This window comes from Carcharodon carcharias (genome assembly GCF_017639515.1).
Source record: "Carcharodon carcharias isolate sCarCar2 chromosome 36 unlocalized genomic scaffold, sCarCar2.pri SUPER_36_unloc_1, whole genome shotgun sequence".
Lineage (NCBI taxonomy): Eukaryota > Metazoa > Chordata > Chondrichthyes > Lamniformes > Lamnidae > Carcharodon > Carcharodon carcharias.
The window spans coordinates 2,796,131-2,812,726 of record NW_024470726.1 but is presented as its reverse complement, the minus strand read 5'-3'; the positions used below and the strand labels follow the sequence as shown (position 1 = coordinate 2,812,726).

The following is a 16,596-nucleotide window of genomic DNA, read 5'->3' as shown; positions in this document are numbered from 1 at the left end:
TGGTGTTCTAGGCCTCACCGGGACCATTAAATGCCTTTTACCGCTTTCTTTCGTCAAAACCTTGACCTTAATGTTGGTTGAACGGTTAAAAATGATCAATGCTTTGCCTTTTCCAATGTTTTGTTTCTGCCCCTAAGGTATGGAATATGCACGTAGAGTGTTAGGAGGCCTACTTGGTTGCTAGAGCAACCCAGAGGCCGAGCACTTGTTCTCCAGGCCGATGGCGACACTTCCGGCCTTCACGTTGTCGACTGGTAACCTGGAGAGCCAGGGTAAGGCTCCGGGGACCGGGGTTCGAATCCCACCACGGCAGATGGTGGAATTTGAATTCAATAAAAAATCTGGAGTTAAAGGGCTGACGGTGACCATGAAATCCATTGTCGATTGTTGTGAAAACCCCATCTGGGTCACTAATGCCCCTTTAGGGGAGGGAAATCTGCCGTCCTTACCCAGTCTGGCCCTACACGTGACTCCAGGCACACAGCCGCGTGGTTGACTCTTAAATGCCCCTCTGAGCAAGGGCAATTAGGGATGGGCAATAAATGCGACACCTACATCCCGTGAATAACTTAAAGAAAAACACGGTGGCTTCATTGGCTCAAGCCAAGGATGGCTTTAAGCATTTGGTTTGGTGATTGCTGTTGGGGGATTTGAGCTAAGGCCTCCTCGAATTGCACAGGGCTCCACCAACTTGGCCCAAAGGAACATTCAAGGCCATATAGCCCTGCCCCATTGCTAGACCTCAATAAGTCACCATCAGGGACCTCTTTTGAGAGGGAATCTCTCCCGTGGGGACCCCTTTGAAAGAGGGAGTCTTTCTGTCAGGGACCCTTTTAAAGGGGGAGTCTCTCCGTCAGGGATCCTGTTTAAAGAGGGAGTCTCTCCGTCAGGGATCCTGTTTAAAGAGGGAGTCTCTCCGTCAGGGATCCTGTTTAAAGAGGGAGTCTCTCCGTCAGGGACACCTGTTAATGAGGGAGTCTCTCCGTCAGGAACACCTGTTAATGAGGGAGTCTCTCCGTCAGGGACGCCTTTTCAAGAGGGAGTCTCTCCGTCAGGGACCCTGTTTAAAGAGGGAGACTCTCCATCAGGGACCCCTTTTAAAGAGGGAGTCTCTCCGTCAGGGACCCTGTTTAAAGAGGGAGTCTCTCCATCGGGACCCCTTTTAAAGAGGGAGTCTCTCCGTCGGGGACCCTGTTTAAAGAGGGAGTCTCTCCATCAGGGACCCCTTTTAAAGAGGGAGTCTCTCCATCGGGACCCCTTTTAAAGAGGGAGTCTCTCTGTCAGGGACCCTGCTTAAAGAGGGAGTCTCTCTGTCAGGGACCCTGTTTAAAGAAGGAGTCTCTCCGTTGTGACCCCTTTTAAAGAGGGAGTCTCTCCGTCGGGGACCCTGTTTAAAGAGGGAGTCTCTCCATTAGGGACCCATTTAAAGAGGGAGTCTCTCTGTCGGGGACCCTGTTTAAAGAAGGAGTCTCTCCATTAGAGACCATTTTAAAGAGGGAGTCTCTCCGTCAGGGACCCTGTCTAAAGAGGGAGTCACTCCATTAAGGACCCTTTTAAAGAGGGAGTCTCTCCATCGGGGCCCTGTTTAAAGAGGGAGTCTCTCCGACAGGGACCCCTGTTAAAGAGGGAGTCTCTCCGTTGGGGACCCTGTTTAAAGAGGGAGTCTCTCCATTAGGGACCCTTTTAAAGAGGGAGTCTCTCCATCGGGGACCCTGTTTAAAGAGGGGGTCTCTTCATCAGGGACACCTGTTAAAGAGGGAGTCTCTCCGTCCGGGATCCCTTTTAAAGAGGGAGTCTCTCCGACAGGGACCCCTGTTAAAGAGGGATTCTCTCCGTCAGGGACCCCTGTTAAAGAGGGATTCTCTCCGTCAGGGACCCCTGTTAAAGAGGGGGTCTCTCCATTGGAGGTGATGTCAGGAAACACTCCTGCACACCGAGGGGAGGGCAAATCTGGAACTCTCTACCCCCACAAAAACATTGTTGAGGTCGGGGTGGTCAATGGAAAATGTTAAACCTCGGATATATTTTGGTGGGTAAGGGGATTAAGGGTTGGTGGAGTAAAGGTGCAAAACAGCCATGGTTTCATGATGGGAGAAACAGCTCAATGGGATCCTCCTGCTCCAAGAGCAGGGAGGTTATGCTGGAACTGTATAGCATGCTGATTAGGCCACAACTGGAGTACTGTGTGCAGTTCTGACCACCACATTATAGGAAGGATGTGATTGCACTGGAGAGGGTGCAGTGGAGATTTCCCAGGATGCTGTCTGGGCTGGAGGATCTGAACTAGGAGGAAAGATTGAGTAGGCTGGAGTTGTTTTCCTTGGAGCAGCGAAGGTTGAGAGGGGACCTGATAGAGGTGTATAAAATTATGAGGGTCATAGGGTGGATAGGAAGGTACTTTTTCCATTAGTAGAGGGGTCAATAACCAGGGGGCATAGATTTAAGGTAAGAGGTAGAAGGATAAGAGGGGAGTTGAGAATTTTTTTTCACCCAGAGGGTGGTGGGGGTCTGGAACTCACTGCCTGAAAGGGTGGTTGAGTCAGAAACTCTCGTAACATTTAAGAAATATTTAGATATTCACTTGTGTTACCATAGCCTCCAGGGCTATGGGTCAAGCGCTGGAAAACGGGATTAGTGTCGTCAGATCTTTGTTGACCGGCATGGACAGGATGGGCCGAATGGCCTCTTTCTGTGCTGTAAACATCTATGAGTCCATGTGCTCCCCCTGTGTTCAACAACAAGCCCCTGCTAATCACCGTTTTCCCTGTGCCAAGGAGAAGCAGGACCCACTGGGCCTGAAGATGTACGGCTTGTATCTGGAGGCAGTCAACGATTATATCAATGAGTTGTACGGCGAGGACGTTTGGAGACTCATCGAGGCAAGAGCTGAGATCCCCCACCTCAAATTCGTCAAACATCAGATGTACAAGTAAGGAGATAAGCGGCGCGAGAAAGAGGGCAATAAGCTCCTCGACCTCAGAGAATTGTCCTCGTCTCGTGGACAGGACAGGCCAGGCTGTTCCTGTGGGATTCTAACATTCCGGAACAGTCTCAAACGAACCGTCATTGTAGCATTAGCATATTAATATCCATGAACACAGAGACTCGACTGAGGCTGTACTGTTGGGACAGATTAGAGGGAGCTTTACTCTGTATCTAACCCCGTGCCGTACCTGTCCTGGGAGTGTTTGATGGGGACAGTGTAGAGGGAGCTTTACTCTGTATCTAACCCCGTGCTGTACCAGCCCTGTGAGTGTTTGATGGAGACAGTGTAGAGGAGGCTTTACTCTGTATCTAACCCCGTGCTGTACCTGTCCTGGGAGTGTTTGATGGGGACAGTGTAGAGGAGGCTTTACTCTGTATCTAACCCCGTGCTGTACCTGTCCTGGGAGTGTTTGATGGGGACAGTGTAGAGGAGGCTTTACTCTGTATCTAACCCTGTGCTGTACCTGTCCTGGGAGTGTTTGATGGGGACAGTGTAGAGGGAGCTTTACTCTGTATCTAACGCTGTGCTGTACCTGTCCTGGGAGTGTTTGATGGGGACAGTGTAGAGGTAATGAGTGGGGCCCCAATCTTTTATCTCTGACTAAGATATGAGTGTCTTCCAAGCTCACATAACCAGTGGGCTGCATGCTGCATCTCCTAGCAATCATCAACAGCATTGTCAAAGGCCCCTCCATCTCTCCCTATCTCTGTAACCTCCTCCAGCACCCACACCCCTCCCTATCTCTGTAACCTCCTCCAGCCCTGACACCCCTCCCTACCTCTGTAACCTCCTCTAGCTGCTACATCCCTCCCTATCTCTGTAACCTCCTCCAGCCCCTACACCTCTCCCTATCTCTGTAACCTCCTCCAGCCCCTACACCCTTCCCTATCTCTGTAACCTCCTCCAGCCCCTACACCCCTCCCTATCTCTGCAACCTCCTCTAGCCCCTACACCCCTCCCTATCTCTGTAACCTCCTCCAGCCCCTACACCCCTCCCTATCTCTGTAACCTCCTCCAGCCCCTACACCTCTCCCTATCTCTGTAACATCCTCCAGCCCCTACACCCCTCCCTATCTCTGTAAACCCCCTCCAGCCCCTACACCCCTCCCTATCTCTGTAACCCCCTCCAGGCCCTACACCCCTCCCTATCTCTGTAACCTCCATCAGCCCCTACACCCCTCCAGGATCTCTACGTTCCTCCAATTCCAGCCTCTTGCCCATCCCCTGATTCCTATCGCTCCACCATTGGCGGCCGTGCCTTCAGCTGCCTGGGGAGGGCCCTGAGCTCTGGAATTCCCTCCCTAAACCTCTCCGCGCATCCCCCCCACCTTCTCTCTCACACATTCTCTCTCTCTCGCTCTCCCTGTCTGTCTCTCTCTCCTCCTTTAAGATGCTCCTTAAATCTGACCTCATTGACTGAGCCTTTGGTTACCCTGTCCCTAAGATCTCCTGATGTTGCTTGGGGTCAGGTGCTGTCTGATAATGCTGCTGTGAAGCACCCTGGGATGTTGTACTCCATTCCAGGCTCTATCTAAATGCAAGTTTGTGTTGTGGTGCCAATTCCATCGTCTTAACTCTTCTGCAGTGACAACCTCATTCTGAGGATGGCAAAAGCAGCGGGTGAGGTGCTGGGCAAGAACCACGATGAACTGATGTACGCGTTTGGTGTCTACATGGTGAAGAGAATTGGTAATTATGGCTACGAGAGAATTCTCAAGGTGAGGGTATGTCCTCGACTGCACTAAGAGGCCCCAGAGACTAAGATTAAAGCTGAGGGACTCACATACTCCCACTCCCCACAGTCCGATATCCCACTCCCCCAGTCCGATATCCCACTCCCCGCACTCCAATATCCAGATCACCCACAGTCCGATATCCCACTCCCCACAGTCCGATATCCCACTCCCCACAGTCCAATATCCCACTCCCCCAGTCCGATATCCAGATCACCCACAGTCCGATATCCCACTCCCCCAGTCCGATATCCCACTCCCCACAGTCCAGTATCCCACTCCCCACTGTCCGATATACCACTCCCCACAGTCCGATATCCCACTCCCCACAGTGCGATATCCCACTCCCCACAGTCCGATATCTCACTCCCCACAGTCCGATATCCCACTCCCCACAGTCCGATATCCCACTCCCCACAGTCCGATATCCCACTCCCCACAGTGCGATATCCCACTCCCCACAGTCCGATATCTCACTCCCCACAGTCCGATATCCCACGCCCCACAGTCCGATATCCCACTCCCCACAGTGCGATATCCCACTCCCCCAGTCCGATATCTCACTCACCACAGTCCGATATCCCACTCCCCACAGTCCGATATCCCACTCCCCACAGTGCGATATCCCACTCCCCACAGTGCGATATCCCACTCCCCCAGTCCAATGTCCAGATCACCCACAGTCCGATATCCCACTCCCCACAGTCCAATATCCAGATCACCCACAGTCTGATACCCCACTCCCCCAGTCCGATATCTCACTCTCACAGTCCGATACCCCACTCTCACAATCCGATATCCTACTCCTCCAGTCCGATATCCCACTCCCCACAGTCCGATATCCCACTCCCCACAGTCCAATATCCCACTCCCCCAGTCTGATATCCAGATCACCCACAGTCCGATATCCCACTCCCCACAGTCCGATATCCCACTCCCCACAGTTCAATATCCCACTCCCCACAGTCCGATATCCCACTCCCCACAGTCCGATATCCCACTCCCCCAGTCCAATATCCCACTCCCCACAGGGCGATATCCCATTCCCCACAGTGCGATATCCCACTCCCCACAGTGCGATATCCCACTCCCCATAGTCTGATATCCCACTCCCCTCATTGCGATATCCCACTCCCCTCATTGCGATATCCCACTCCCCTCATTGTGATATCCCGCTCCCCTCATTGTGATATCCCACTCCCCCCAGTGCGATATCCCACTCCCCCAGTGTGATATCCCACTCCCCTCGTTGCGATATCCCACTCCCCTCATTGTGATATCCCACTCCCCCCAGTGTGATATCCCACTCCCCTCATTGCGATATCCCACTCCCCCAGTGTGATATCCCACTCCCCTCATTGCGATATTCCACTCCCCTCATTGCGATATCCCACTCCACTTATTGTGATATCCCACTCCCCTCATTGTGATATCCCGCTCCCCTCATTGTGATATCCCACTCCCCTCATTGCGATATCCCACTCCCCTCATTGTGATATCCCACTTCCCCCAGTGCGATATCCCACTCCCCCCAGTGTGATATCCCACTCACCTCATTGTGATATCCCACTCCCCTCATTGTGATATCCCACTCCCCTCATTGTGATATCCCACTTCCCCCAGTGCGATATCCCACTCCCCCCAGTGTGATATCCCACTCCCCTCATTGTGATATCCCACTCCCCTCATTGTGATATCCCACTCCCCCCAGTGTGATATCCCACTCCCCTTATTGTGATATCCCACTCCCCTCATTGCGATATCCCACTCCCCTCATTGCAATATCCCACTCCCCCCAGTGTGATATCCCACTCCCCTCATTGTGATATCCCACTCACCCCAGTGTGGTATCCCACTCCCCTCGTTGCAATATCCCACTCCCCTCGTTGTGATATCCAACTCCCATCATTGCGATATTCCACTCCCCTCATTGCGATGTCCCACTCCCCTCATTGCGATATCCCACTCCCCTCATTGTGATATCCCACTCCCCTCATTGCGATATCCCACTCCCCTCATTGTGATATCCCACTCCCCCAGTGTGATATCCCACTCCCTTCATTGCGATATTCCACTCCCCTCATTGCGATATCCCACTCCCCTCATTGCGATATCCCACTCCCCTCATTGTGATATCCCACTCCCCTCATTGCGATTTCCCGCTCCCCTCATTGTGATATCCCACTCCCCTCATTGCGATATCCCACTCCCCTCATTGTGATATCCCACTCCCCCCAGTGCGATATCCCACTCCCTCCAGTGTGATATCCCACTCCCCTCATTGCGATATCCCACTCCCCTCATTGTGATATCCCACTCCCCCCAGTATGATATCCCACTCCACTCATTGCGATATCCCACTCCCCCAGTGTGATATCCCACTCCCCTCATTGCGATATTCCACTCCCCTCATTGCAATATCCCACTCCACTTATTGTGATATCCCACTCCCCTCATTGTGATATCCCACTCCCCTCATTGCAATATCCCACTCCCCCCAGTGTGATATCCCACTCCCCTCATTGTGATATCCTACTCCCCCCAGTGCGGTATCCCACTCCCCTCGTTGCGATATCCCACTCCCCTCGTTGTGATATCCAACTCCCCTCATTGCGATATTCCACTCCCCTCATTGCGATGTCCCACTCCCCTTATTGTGATATCCCACTCCCCTCATTGCAATATCCCACTCCCCCAGTGTGATATCCCACTCCCCTATTGTGATATCCCACTCCCCTCATTGTGATATCCCACTCACCTCGTTGTGATATCCCACTCCCCTCATTGAGATATCCCACTCCACTCTTTGCGATATCCCACTCCCCCAGTGCGATATCCTTCTCCTCCCAGTGCGATATCCCACTTCCCCAAATGTGATATCCCACTCCCCTCATTGCAATATCCCACTCCCCCAGTGTGATTTCCAACTCCCCCCCCAGTGTGATATCCCACGACCCTCATTGTGATATCCCACTCCCCTCATTGTGATATCCCACTCCCTCCAATGCGATATCCCACTCCCCTCATTGCGATATCCCACTCCCCTCATTGTGATATCCCACTCCCCTCATTGCGATATCCCACTCCCCTCATTGCGATATCCCACTCCCCTCATTGTGATATCCCACTCCCCCCAGTGGGATATCCCACTCCCCCCAGTGCGATATCCCACTCCCCTCATTGCGATATCCCACTCCCCTCATTGCGATATCCCACTCCCCTCATTGTGATATCCCACTCCCCTCATTGCTATATCCCACTCCCCTTTTTGCGATATCCCGCTCCCCTCATTGTGATATCCCACTCCCCTCATTGCGATATCCCACTCCCCTCATTGTGATATCCCACTCCCCCCAGTGTGATATCCCACTCCCCTCATTGCAATATCCCACTCCCCCAGTGCGATATCCCACTCCCCTCATTGCGATATCCCACTCCCCATAGTCTGATATCCCACTCCCCTCATTGCGATATCCCACTCCCCATAGTCTGATATCCCACTCCCCTCATTGCGATATTCCACTCCCCTCATTGCGATATCTCACTCCCCTTATTGTGATATCCCACTCCCCTCATTGTGATATCCCACTCCACTCAATGCAATATCCCACTCCCCCCAGTGTGATATCCCACTCCCCACAATGCGATATCCCACTCCCCTCTTTGCGATATCCCACTCCCCTCAATGTGATATCCAACTCCCCTCATTGCGATATTCCACTCCCCTCATTGCGATATCCTACTCCCCCCAGTGCGATATCCCACTCCCCCCAGTGCGATATCCCACTCCCCTCATTGCGATATCCCACTCCCCCAGTGCGATATCCCACTCCTCTCATTGCGATATCCAACTCCCCCCAGTGCGATATCCCACTCCCCTCATTGCGATATCCCACTCCCCTCATTGCGATATCCCACTCCTCTCATTGTGATATCCCACTCCCCTCATTGTGATATCCCACTCCCCCCAGTGCGATATCCCACTCCCCCCAGTGCGATATCCCACTCCCCTCATTGCGATATCCCACTCCCCTCATTGCGATATCCCACTCCCCTCATTGTGATATTCCACTCCACTCATTGCGATATCTGACTCCCCTCATTGTTATATCCCACTCCCCCCAGTGTGATATCCCACTCCCCTCATTGCGATATCCCACTCCCCCAGTGTGATATCCCACTCCCCTCATTGCGATATTCCACTCCCCTCATTGCGATATCCCACTCCCCTTATTGTGATATCCCACTCTCCTCATTGCGATATCCCACTCCCCTCATTGTGATATCCCACTCCCCCCAGTGTGATATCCCACTCCTCTCATTGTGATATCCCACTCCCCCCAGTGCGGTATCCCACTCCCCTCGTTGCGATATCCCACTCCCCTCGTTGTGATATCCAACTCCCCTCAGTGCGGTATCCCACTCCCCTTGTTGCGATATCCCACTCCCCTCATTGTGATATCCCACTCTCCCCAGTGCGGTATCCCACTCCCCTCGTTGCGATATCCCACTCCCCTCGTTGTGATATCCAACTCCCCTCATTGCGATATTCCACTCCCCTCATTGCGATATCCCACTCCCCCCAGTGCGATATCCCACTCGCCTCCTTGCGATATCCCACTCCCCCAGTGCGATATCCCACTCCCCTCATTGCGATATCCCACTCCCCTCATTGCAATATCCCACTCCCCTCATTGCAATATCCCACTCCTCCAGTGTGATATCCCACTCCCCTATTGTGATATCCCACCCCCCTCATTGTGATATCCCACTCCCCTCATTGCGATATCCCACTCCCCTCATTGCAATATCCCACTCCCCTCATTGCAATATCCCACTCCCCTCATTGTGATATCCCACTCCCCTCGTTGTGATATCCCACTCCCCCAGTGCAATATCCCACTCCCCCCAGTGCGATATCCCACTCCCCTCATTGCAATATCCCACTCCCCCCAGTGCGATATCCCACTCCCCTCATTGCGATATCCCACTCCCCTCATTGCGATATCCCACTCCCCCCAGTGCAATATCCCACTCCCCTCATTGCGATATCCCACTCCCCTCATTGCGATATCCCACTCCCCTCATTGCAATATCCCACTCCCCCCAGTGTGATATCCCACTCCCCCAGTGCAATATCCCACTCCCCTCATTGCGATATCCCACTCCCCTCATTGCGATATCCCACTCCCCTCATTGCGATATCTCACTCCTCTCATTGCGATATCCCACTCCCCTCATTGCGATATCCCACTCCCCCAATGATCCAACCCTAACCAAATTCCAATGCTGTAATGGTCTTCAGGTAGGACATTACACTGAGACATCATCAACCCTCTGATATCAGTGTGAAACATCCCGGGCAGAAGCGCAGCAGAGTGGTAGTATTCTCTCCAGCGCTCAGGAGCCCAATAGTTATCCCTCGACCCAAGTCCTGCAAAACAGATGGCCTGCCCATTGTCACATTGATGCTTGTGGGATCCTGCTGTGCATGACATGGTCACTGTCCTTGTCACCACTAACGACAGTCATTGCCCATGGGAGTGTGAACGTTCAGTGATGATGGAAGCAGTGTCATCACTCTCCGAACTGTCATCGCTCACTGTGAACACCTCCTCTGGATTCCGTATTATAAAAGTAACATCGAGACACTGGAGAAGCTGCAAATATAGATTGACAGGAACGATACCAGGATGGAGAGGTTATAAATATCGGGAAAGGCTGAACAGGCCAGGGCTCTTTTCTCTAGAAAAGAGGAGGCTGAGGGGGTGACCTGATCGAAGACTTTAAAATTCTGGAAGGGTTTCGATAGGGTTGACGTAGAGAAGATGTTTCCACTTGTGGGGAGGGAGAGACCAGAACTAGGGGGGTCATCAATATAAGACAGTTACTAACAAATCCGATCGGGAATTCAGGAGAAACGTCTTTAACCAGAGAGTGGGGAGAATGTGGGACTCGCTCCCACGGGGAGAGGGGAGAATGAGGGACTCGGTCCCACGGGGAGTGGGGAGAATGTGGCACTCGCTCCCACGGGGAGTGGGGTGAATGTGGGACTCGGTCCCACGGGGAGTGGGGGAGAATGTGGGACTCACTCCCACAGGAAGTGGTCGAGGTGAATCGCAGAGATGGATTGAAGGGGGGGGGGTGCGGAAGCTGGATAAACACACAAGGGAGAAAGGAACAGAAGGATATGTTGATGGGAGGAGATGAAGAGGGGGGTAGGAGGAGCAGAAACGGCAGCAGGGAGCAGAAGGGCAGAATGGTCTCTCCACCCCTCGCTTTCCCTCACGATCTTTCTTCTCTGTCTCCCTGTCTTTGTTGCTCGCCTCCCCTCGTCTCCCTGTCCCCCTGTCCCCCCCCCACCCCCCAACCGACAGGTCCTGGGCCGCAACGTCCGTGACTTCATCAACGAGCTGGACAACCTGCACGAGTACTTCCGCTTCTCCTTCCCCAAGGTGCAGCCCCCCAGCTTCTGCGTGGAGGAGGAGTGCGAGACCAGCCTGACCCTTCACTACCGCAGCACCCGCAAAGGCTTCACCCAGTTCGTCAAGGGTAAGGCGGTGCGGAGCGATCCTGGGCTGCCGGGAGCTCGGCCCCTCAAAGGATGAGGCTGAGCGGGGGGAGGGGAGGGTGGGGAGGGTGGGGAGGGTGGGGGTGGTAGGATGGGAGCCCCTCTCAGCCGCCCCGGACAACCGTGGCCAGCCCTTGGAACCAAGCGCAAGCGCAAGGGCAGCGGCGAGGTAAGCCGGTCCGTCACTGGGTGGCTGCCGGTGGGATCTTCCTGTGCGCCGGCGGTCTGGCGGGTTCCCCTCGGAAACGCCGGTCCGAGAAAAAGAGCAAACGTAAAAGCAAAGGAGGGCGCTTCCCAGGCCAGGAGGAAAGATGTCGCCCGGGAGCAGGGGGAGGCCATTCAGCCCCACACGAGACTATCCCCGCCGCTCAGTCAGCTCACGGCTTTTCTCTCTCTCTCTCTCTCTCTCGTCGTACCGTCTCTCACTCTCGCTCCTCCCGCCGATGGCAGGGCAGCTATCGCAGGTGGGCAGGCAGTTCTACAACACGGACATCGAGGTGGAGATCCTGTCCAAGGAGGAGACGGAGAAAATGACCTACGTGGTGTACCAGATGAACTTCGACAACGCGGCCTTCAAACACCGCGTGCCCCAGCTGAAGGCGGCGCCGGGGTACGAGAAGCTGCCCATGAAGAAGGGCATCATCTTCGACATGTTCCCCTTCAGCATGATCTTCCGCAGGGACATGACCATGTACCGCATCGGCGAGGGCCTCAAGGAGGTCTTCTCCGACCTGCAGGGCAAGAAGGTCGACGACGAATTCATCCTGGTCCGGCCCATGCTGGAGTTCAACTGGGACAATGTAAGTGAGGAGGGGAGCTTCCCCACTCCCCCTGCTGACCTGTACCTGTCCTGGGAGTGTTTGATGGGGACAGTGTATAGGGAGCTTTACTCTGTATCTAACCCCGTGCTGTACCTGTCCTGGGTGTATCCTAGCTGCGAGCATTTGGATTGGCTCCATATCCCTCGTACAGGAAAATCTATTGATCTATGGGTTAAAATGATGAATTGAACTGGCTGCTCCTGCTTTCTGGGGGAGGAAGTTTCCACACTTTTATCACCTTTTGTGTGAAGGAATGTGTCCTGGTTTCCCTCCTGAGTCCCTGTCCCGAATTTTACGGCCTCCCCCCCTTGCCCAGTGCTCCCCGCACCAGGGGGAAAAGTCTTCTCCCCATCTACCTCATCAATTCTGTTCAGAATCCTAAAATCCTCAATCAATGACCCCCCCTCAGCCTTCACTATTCCCAGGAATACGAGTTGGGTCTGTGTGACCTATCCTTGGGATTTAACCCTCTTAGCCCAGGGATCGTTCTGGTGAAACTGCACTGAACACCCTCCAAGGGGCTATGTAACTTCCTTTAGGGGCAGGGGCTCGGGGGTGGGGGCAGAGCTGTTCAAGGAGCGGGGGAAGGGCAAAGGGAGTTGGGCTGCAGCCTCTGCGCGAGCAGAGGGAATGGTCAGCGCCAGTGTCGAGGGGTTGAATGGCTGTTCATTGACCAGCAGCTCTGCTTTCTTCCTGTGCCAGATCTACACGCACCTCAACAACGTCTTTGAGCTGATGTCCAAGGCCGTGGTGGAGAGCAAGCAGAAGGTCAGCGTGCTCAGGATGGACAAGGAGGACGAGAACAAGGAGAAGAAAGGGATGGGCACAGGTCAGCGTGAGTCAGAGACCTCCACCCACCCTCCACTCATCGAGAACCTGCGGGGCCCAATCAGCACGCGGGCAGACTGACAGTAACCAGCAGGACCCACCCAGACCCTGCTACATGTTCGCTTCACAACAGTGTCCAAAGTCTGTCACCAATTGTTTGCCACTCATCCCGTGCTGTACCTGTCCTGGGAGTGTTTGATGGGGACAGTGTAGAGGGAGCTTTACTCTGTATCTAACCCCGTGCTGTACCTGTCCTGGGAATGTTTGATGGGGACAGTGTAGAGGGAGCTTTACTCTGTATCTAACCCCGTGCTGTAGCTGTCCTGGGCCAGGTGCCTTAACGTTAAGCATGTCTCATTGGATGGTGGTGGGGTGGGTGGGGGGGATGGTTGGAGGAGGTGGTGCGGGAGGGGCAAAGTGTGTGTCTCGGACTCCATATCCCAGCGAAAGGGTCTCACCTTGGGGTAAGGTTGGTACTGTGGTGCGGGTTGGAGCAACTGAGAAACTAGAAACCCTTTATCTTCATCCACCACTGTCCAACATCACATCTGGCCAGTTGGGAATCCAGATGTGAGCAGTGGCTTTCTCAATTGGTTAAGTGAAAAAGCAGTGGCCTGACTCGCCACCGGGTCAGCTGGTGTCCAGTTTGGCTCGGTGAACTTTAACCTCTCTGTCTGGCGAATAAGTGGACAGGTCACTTCCTTGATCATCTTGCCGTAGGCAATTTTTCAAAAGGTGGGGTCTGTGTGCCTGTATTGTGCAGAAAATTATTTTCATACCCTCATAGCACAATTACAGCACAGGAGGAGACCATTCAGCCCATCCTGCCTGTGCTGGCTCTCTGAAAGACCAATTAATTCCATTCTCCCACCACCGCTCTTTCCCCCATCCCCCTGCAAATTCTCCCCCTTCAAGTATTTATCCGATTCCCCCTTTTGAAAGTTCCTATTGAATCTGCTTCCACCACCCTTTCAGGCAGCGCCTTCCAGATCACAACAACTCGCTGTGTAAATAAAAACAAATTCTCCTCATCTCCCCCTCTGGTTCTTTCCCCGATTCTCTTCAATCTGTGTCCCCCTCTGGTTACCGACCCTCCTGCCCAGTGGAAACAGTTTCTCCTCATTTACTCTGTCCAAACCCCCTTCCTGATTCCGAACGCTCCTCGATTCAATCTCCCCCTTAACCTTCTCTGCTCTGAGGAGAACAATACCAGCTTCTCCCAGTCTCTCCACGTAAACTGAAGTCCCACATCCCTGGTCCCCTTCTGGGTAAATGTCCCTCCCGCACCCTCTCTGAGGCCCTTGACCTCCTAAATGAAACATTCCACTGGTCAACAGGTTCACCGGCCCCTCTTAGAGGGTTTGGGAGACACCATTGTTCTGCCCTCTGCATTGAGGGGAAGACAGGTACGCGGTACAGCCAGTATGACACAGTCCCTGTGTATCTGGATCTGTCTCCACAGAAGAGGAGAGCACCGAGGGACAGCAAGGCACCGACCAGGAGTACGTGAGTGGAAACCTGTCACAGAAAAATGTCAGCACCTTGGACATCGAGCTGCTCGCCTTCCAAACTGTGACAGGTAAGGTGCGCAGGTTGTTAAGGCCATTCAAGGGTGGAGAAGGGGACTCGGTGTCAGGGGGAGAGCAGGGGATTGAAGCCAGGCTTTCCTGAACCTTCTTTGCCAGGGGTTGGGAATGGGCAATCAACCTCCCGGTGATCCGGACACCAGAACCTGATCCAGATTTATAACCCGGGTCCCGTTCACCCAGCACCCGAACCGGCAACTGCCCTGTCTCAAAATTCTCTTTCCTCGAGTACAACTCCCTCCTCATATCCCTCCCTATCTCTGTAACCTCCTCCAGTCCCTACACCCCTCCCTATCTCTGTAACCTCGTCCAGCCCCTAAACCCCTCACTATTACTGTAACCTCCTCCATCCCCTACACCCCTCCCTATCTCTGTAACCTCCTCCAGCTCCTACACCCCTCCCTATCTCTGTAACCTCGTCCAGCCCCTAAACCCCTCACTATCACTGTAACCTCCTCCAGCCCCTACACCCCTCCCTATCTCTGTAACCTCCTCCAGCCTCTACACCCCTCCCTATCTCTGTGACCTCCTCCAGCCCCTACACCCCTCCCTATCTCTGTGACTTCCTCCAGCCCCTACACCCCTCCCTATCTCTGTAACCTCCTCCAGCCCCTACACCACTCCCTATCACTGTAACCTCCTCCAGCCCCTACAACCCTCCCTATCTCTGTAACCTCCTCCAGCCCCTACACCCCTCCCTATCTGTGTAACCTCCTCCAGCCCCTAAACCCCTCCCTATCTCTGTAACCTCCTCCATCCCCTGCACCCCTCCCTATCTCTGTTACCTCCTCCAGCTCCTACACCCCTCCATATCTCTGTAACCTCCTCCAGCCCATACATCCCTCCCTATCTCTGTAACCTCCTCCAGTCCCTACACCCCTCCCTATCTCTGTAACTCATCAAGCCCCTACAACCCTCCCTATCTCTGTAAACTCCTCCAGCCGCTACACCCCTATCTCTGTAACCTCCTCCAGCCCCTACACCCCTCCCTATCTCTGTAACCTCCTCCAGCCCCTACACCCCTCCCTATCCCTGTAACCTCCTCCAGCCCCTACACACCTCCCTATCTCTGTAACCTCCTCCAGCCCCTACACCCCTATCTCTGTAACCTCCTCCAGCCCCTACACCCCTCCCTATCTCTGTAACCTCCTCCAGCCCCTACACCCCTCCCTATCCCTGTAACCTCCTCCAGCCCCTACACCCCTCCCTATCTGTGTAACCTCCTCCAGCCCCTACACCCCTCCCTATCTCTGTAACCTCCTCCAGCCCCTACACCCCTCCCTATCTCTGTAACCTCCTCCAGCCCCTACACACCTCCCTATCTCTGTAACCTCCTGGCATCTTGGGATGTTTTATTATGTTCACGGTGCTATATAAATGCAAGCTGTTGTATGTTTTCTTACTGGGTTGTTCACAGCAGGCGGTCCCAGGCTTTTGCGCGCTGGGCAGTGCCAAGATAACTGACCTGGAGCAGGGCAGCAGAAGGAGCGGGCGGTGAGGGACTGGCATTGGGGTGCGGAGGTGGAGGTGGGTCAGTACGTCGCTAAAGTTGATGGGGGAGGATTCCTGCATCTTGGGGATGAAGTTCATCTAATGCCCCTGCTCCCGACCCGCCTGCCCCACTGTGTCTAGCGCACATGTGCGGCTGGTGGACCGGAAGGGGAATCGCGGCTCAGCTGCGATGCCTTACGCAGTCGGATAGCCCGGCCACGGTGCGAGGCGACTCGAGGGGCTGCGGGGTCAGGGTGGGGTGGGGGGGTTGGTGGGTGTGGGTGCTGTGCCCATGTCAACCCCCAGTCGTCGCGGGTACCTCCAGAGGTGGGGAGGAAATAGGGCCGACTATGTGGGGCAGGGGTGGGGGGGGGGGATGCGGTGGTGCAGTTAGCACCTTGGGGCATGGGTGGAATGGGAGGCGGGGCACCCAGGCTGCGCGAGACCCTCGGGAGCCCCAGCTGACGCGGGAGGAGCATTTCCGACAGGCCGCTGCTTAATCTTTGTCTGCTTGGACTCCTCAACCCACCCCCCGCCCTCCCACCGAACAGGTCGATGCAGCGACACCATCTTCGAGGAC

General features: G+C 54.3%; 1 protein-coding gene across 1 annotated transcript in view; it reads left to right on the top strand.

The window, feature by feature from the left end:
- The first annotated feature begins 220 nt into the window (after nucleotides 1-220).
- The window catches only part of LOC121274321 (soluble guanylate cyclase 88E-like), an 80,455-nt gene continuing 64,079 nt past the window's right edge, over nucleotides 221-16,596 (top strand). Inside the window, exons 1-8 of the mRNA XM_041181563.1 lie at nucleotides 221-272; nucleotides 2,743-2,929; nucleotides 4,572-4,704; nucleotides 11,097-11,271; nucleotides 11,741-12,090; nucleotides 12,814-12,940; nucleotides 14,402-14,518; nucleotides 16,568-16,596. The exon at nucleotides 16,568-16,596 is cut by the window's right edge and continues 92 nt beyond it. Of these exons, the coding sequence (XP_041037497.1) occupies nucleotides 221-272; nucleotides 2,743-2,929; nucleotides 4,572-4,704; nucleotides 11,097-11,271; nucleotides 11,741-12,090; nucleotides 12,814-12,940; nucleotides 14,402-14,518; nucleotides 16,568-16,596 (1,170 nt within the window). The remainder of the gene's footprint in view (nucleotides 273-2,742; nucleotides 2,930-4,571; nucleotides 4,705-11,096; nucleotides 11,272-11,740; nucleotides 12,091-12,813; nucleotides 12,941-14,401; nucleotides 14,519-16,567) is intronic.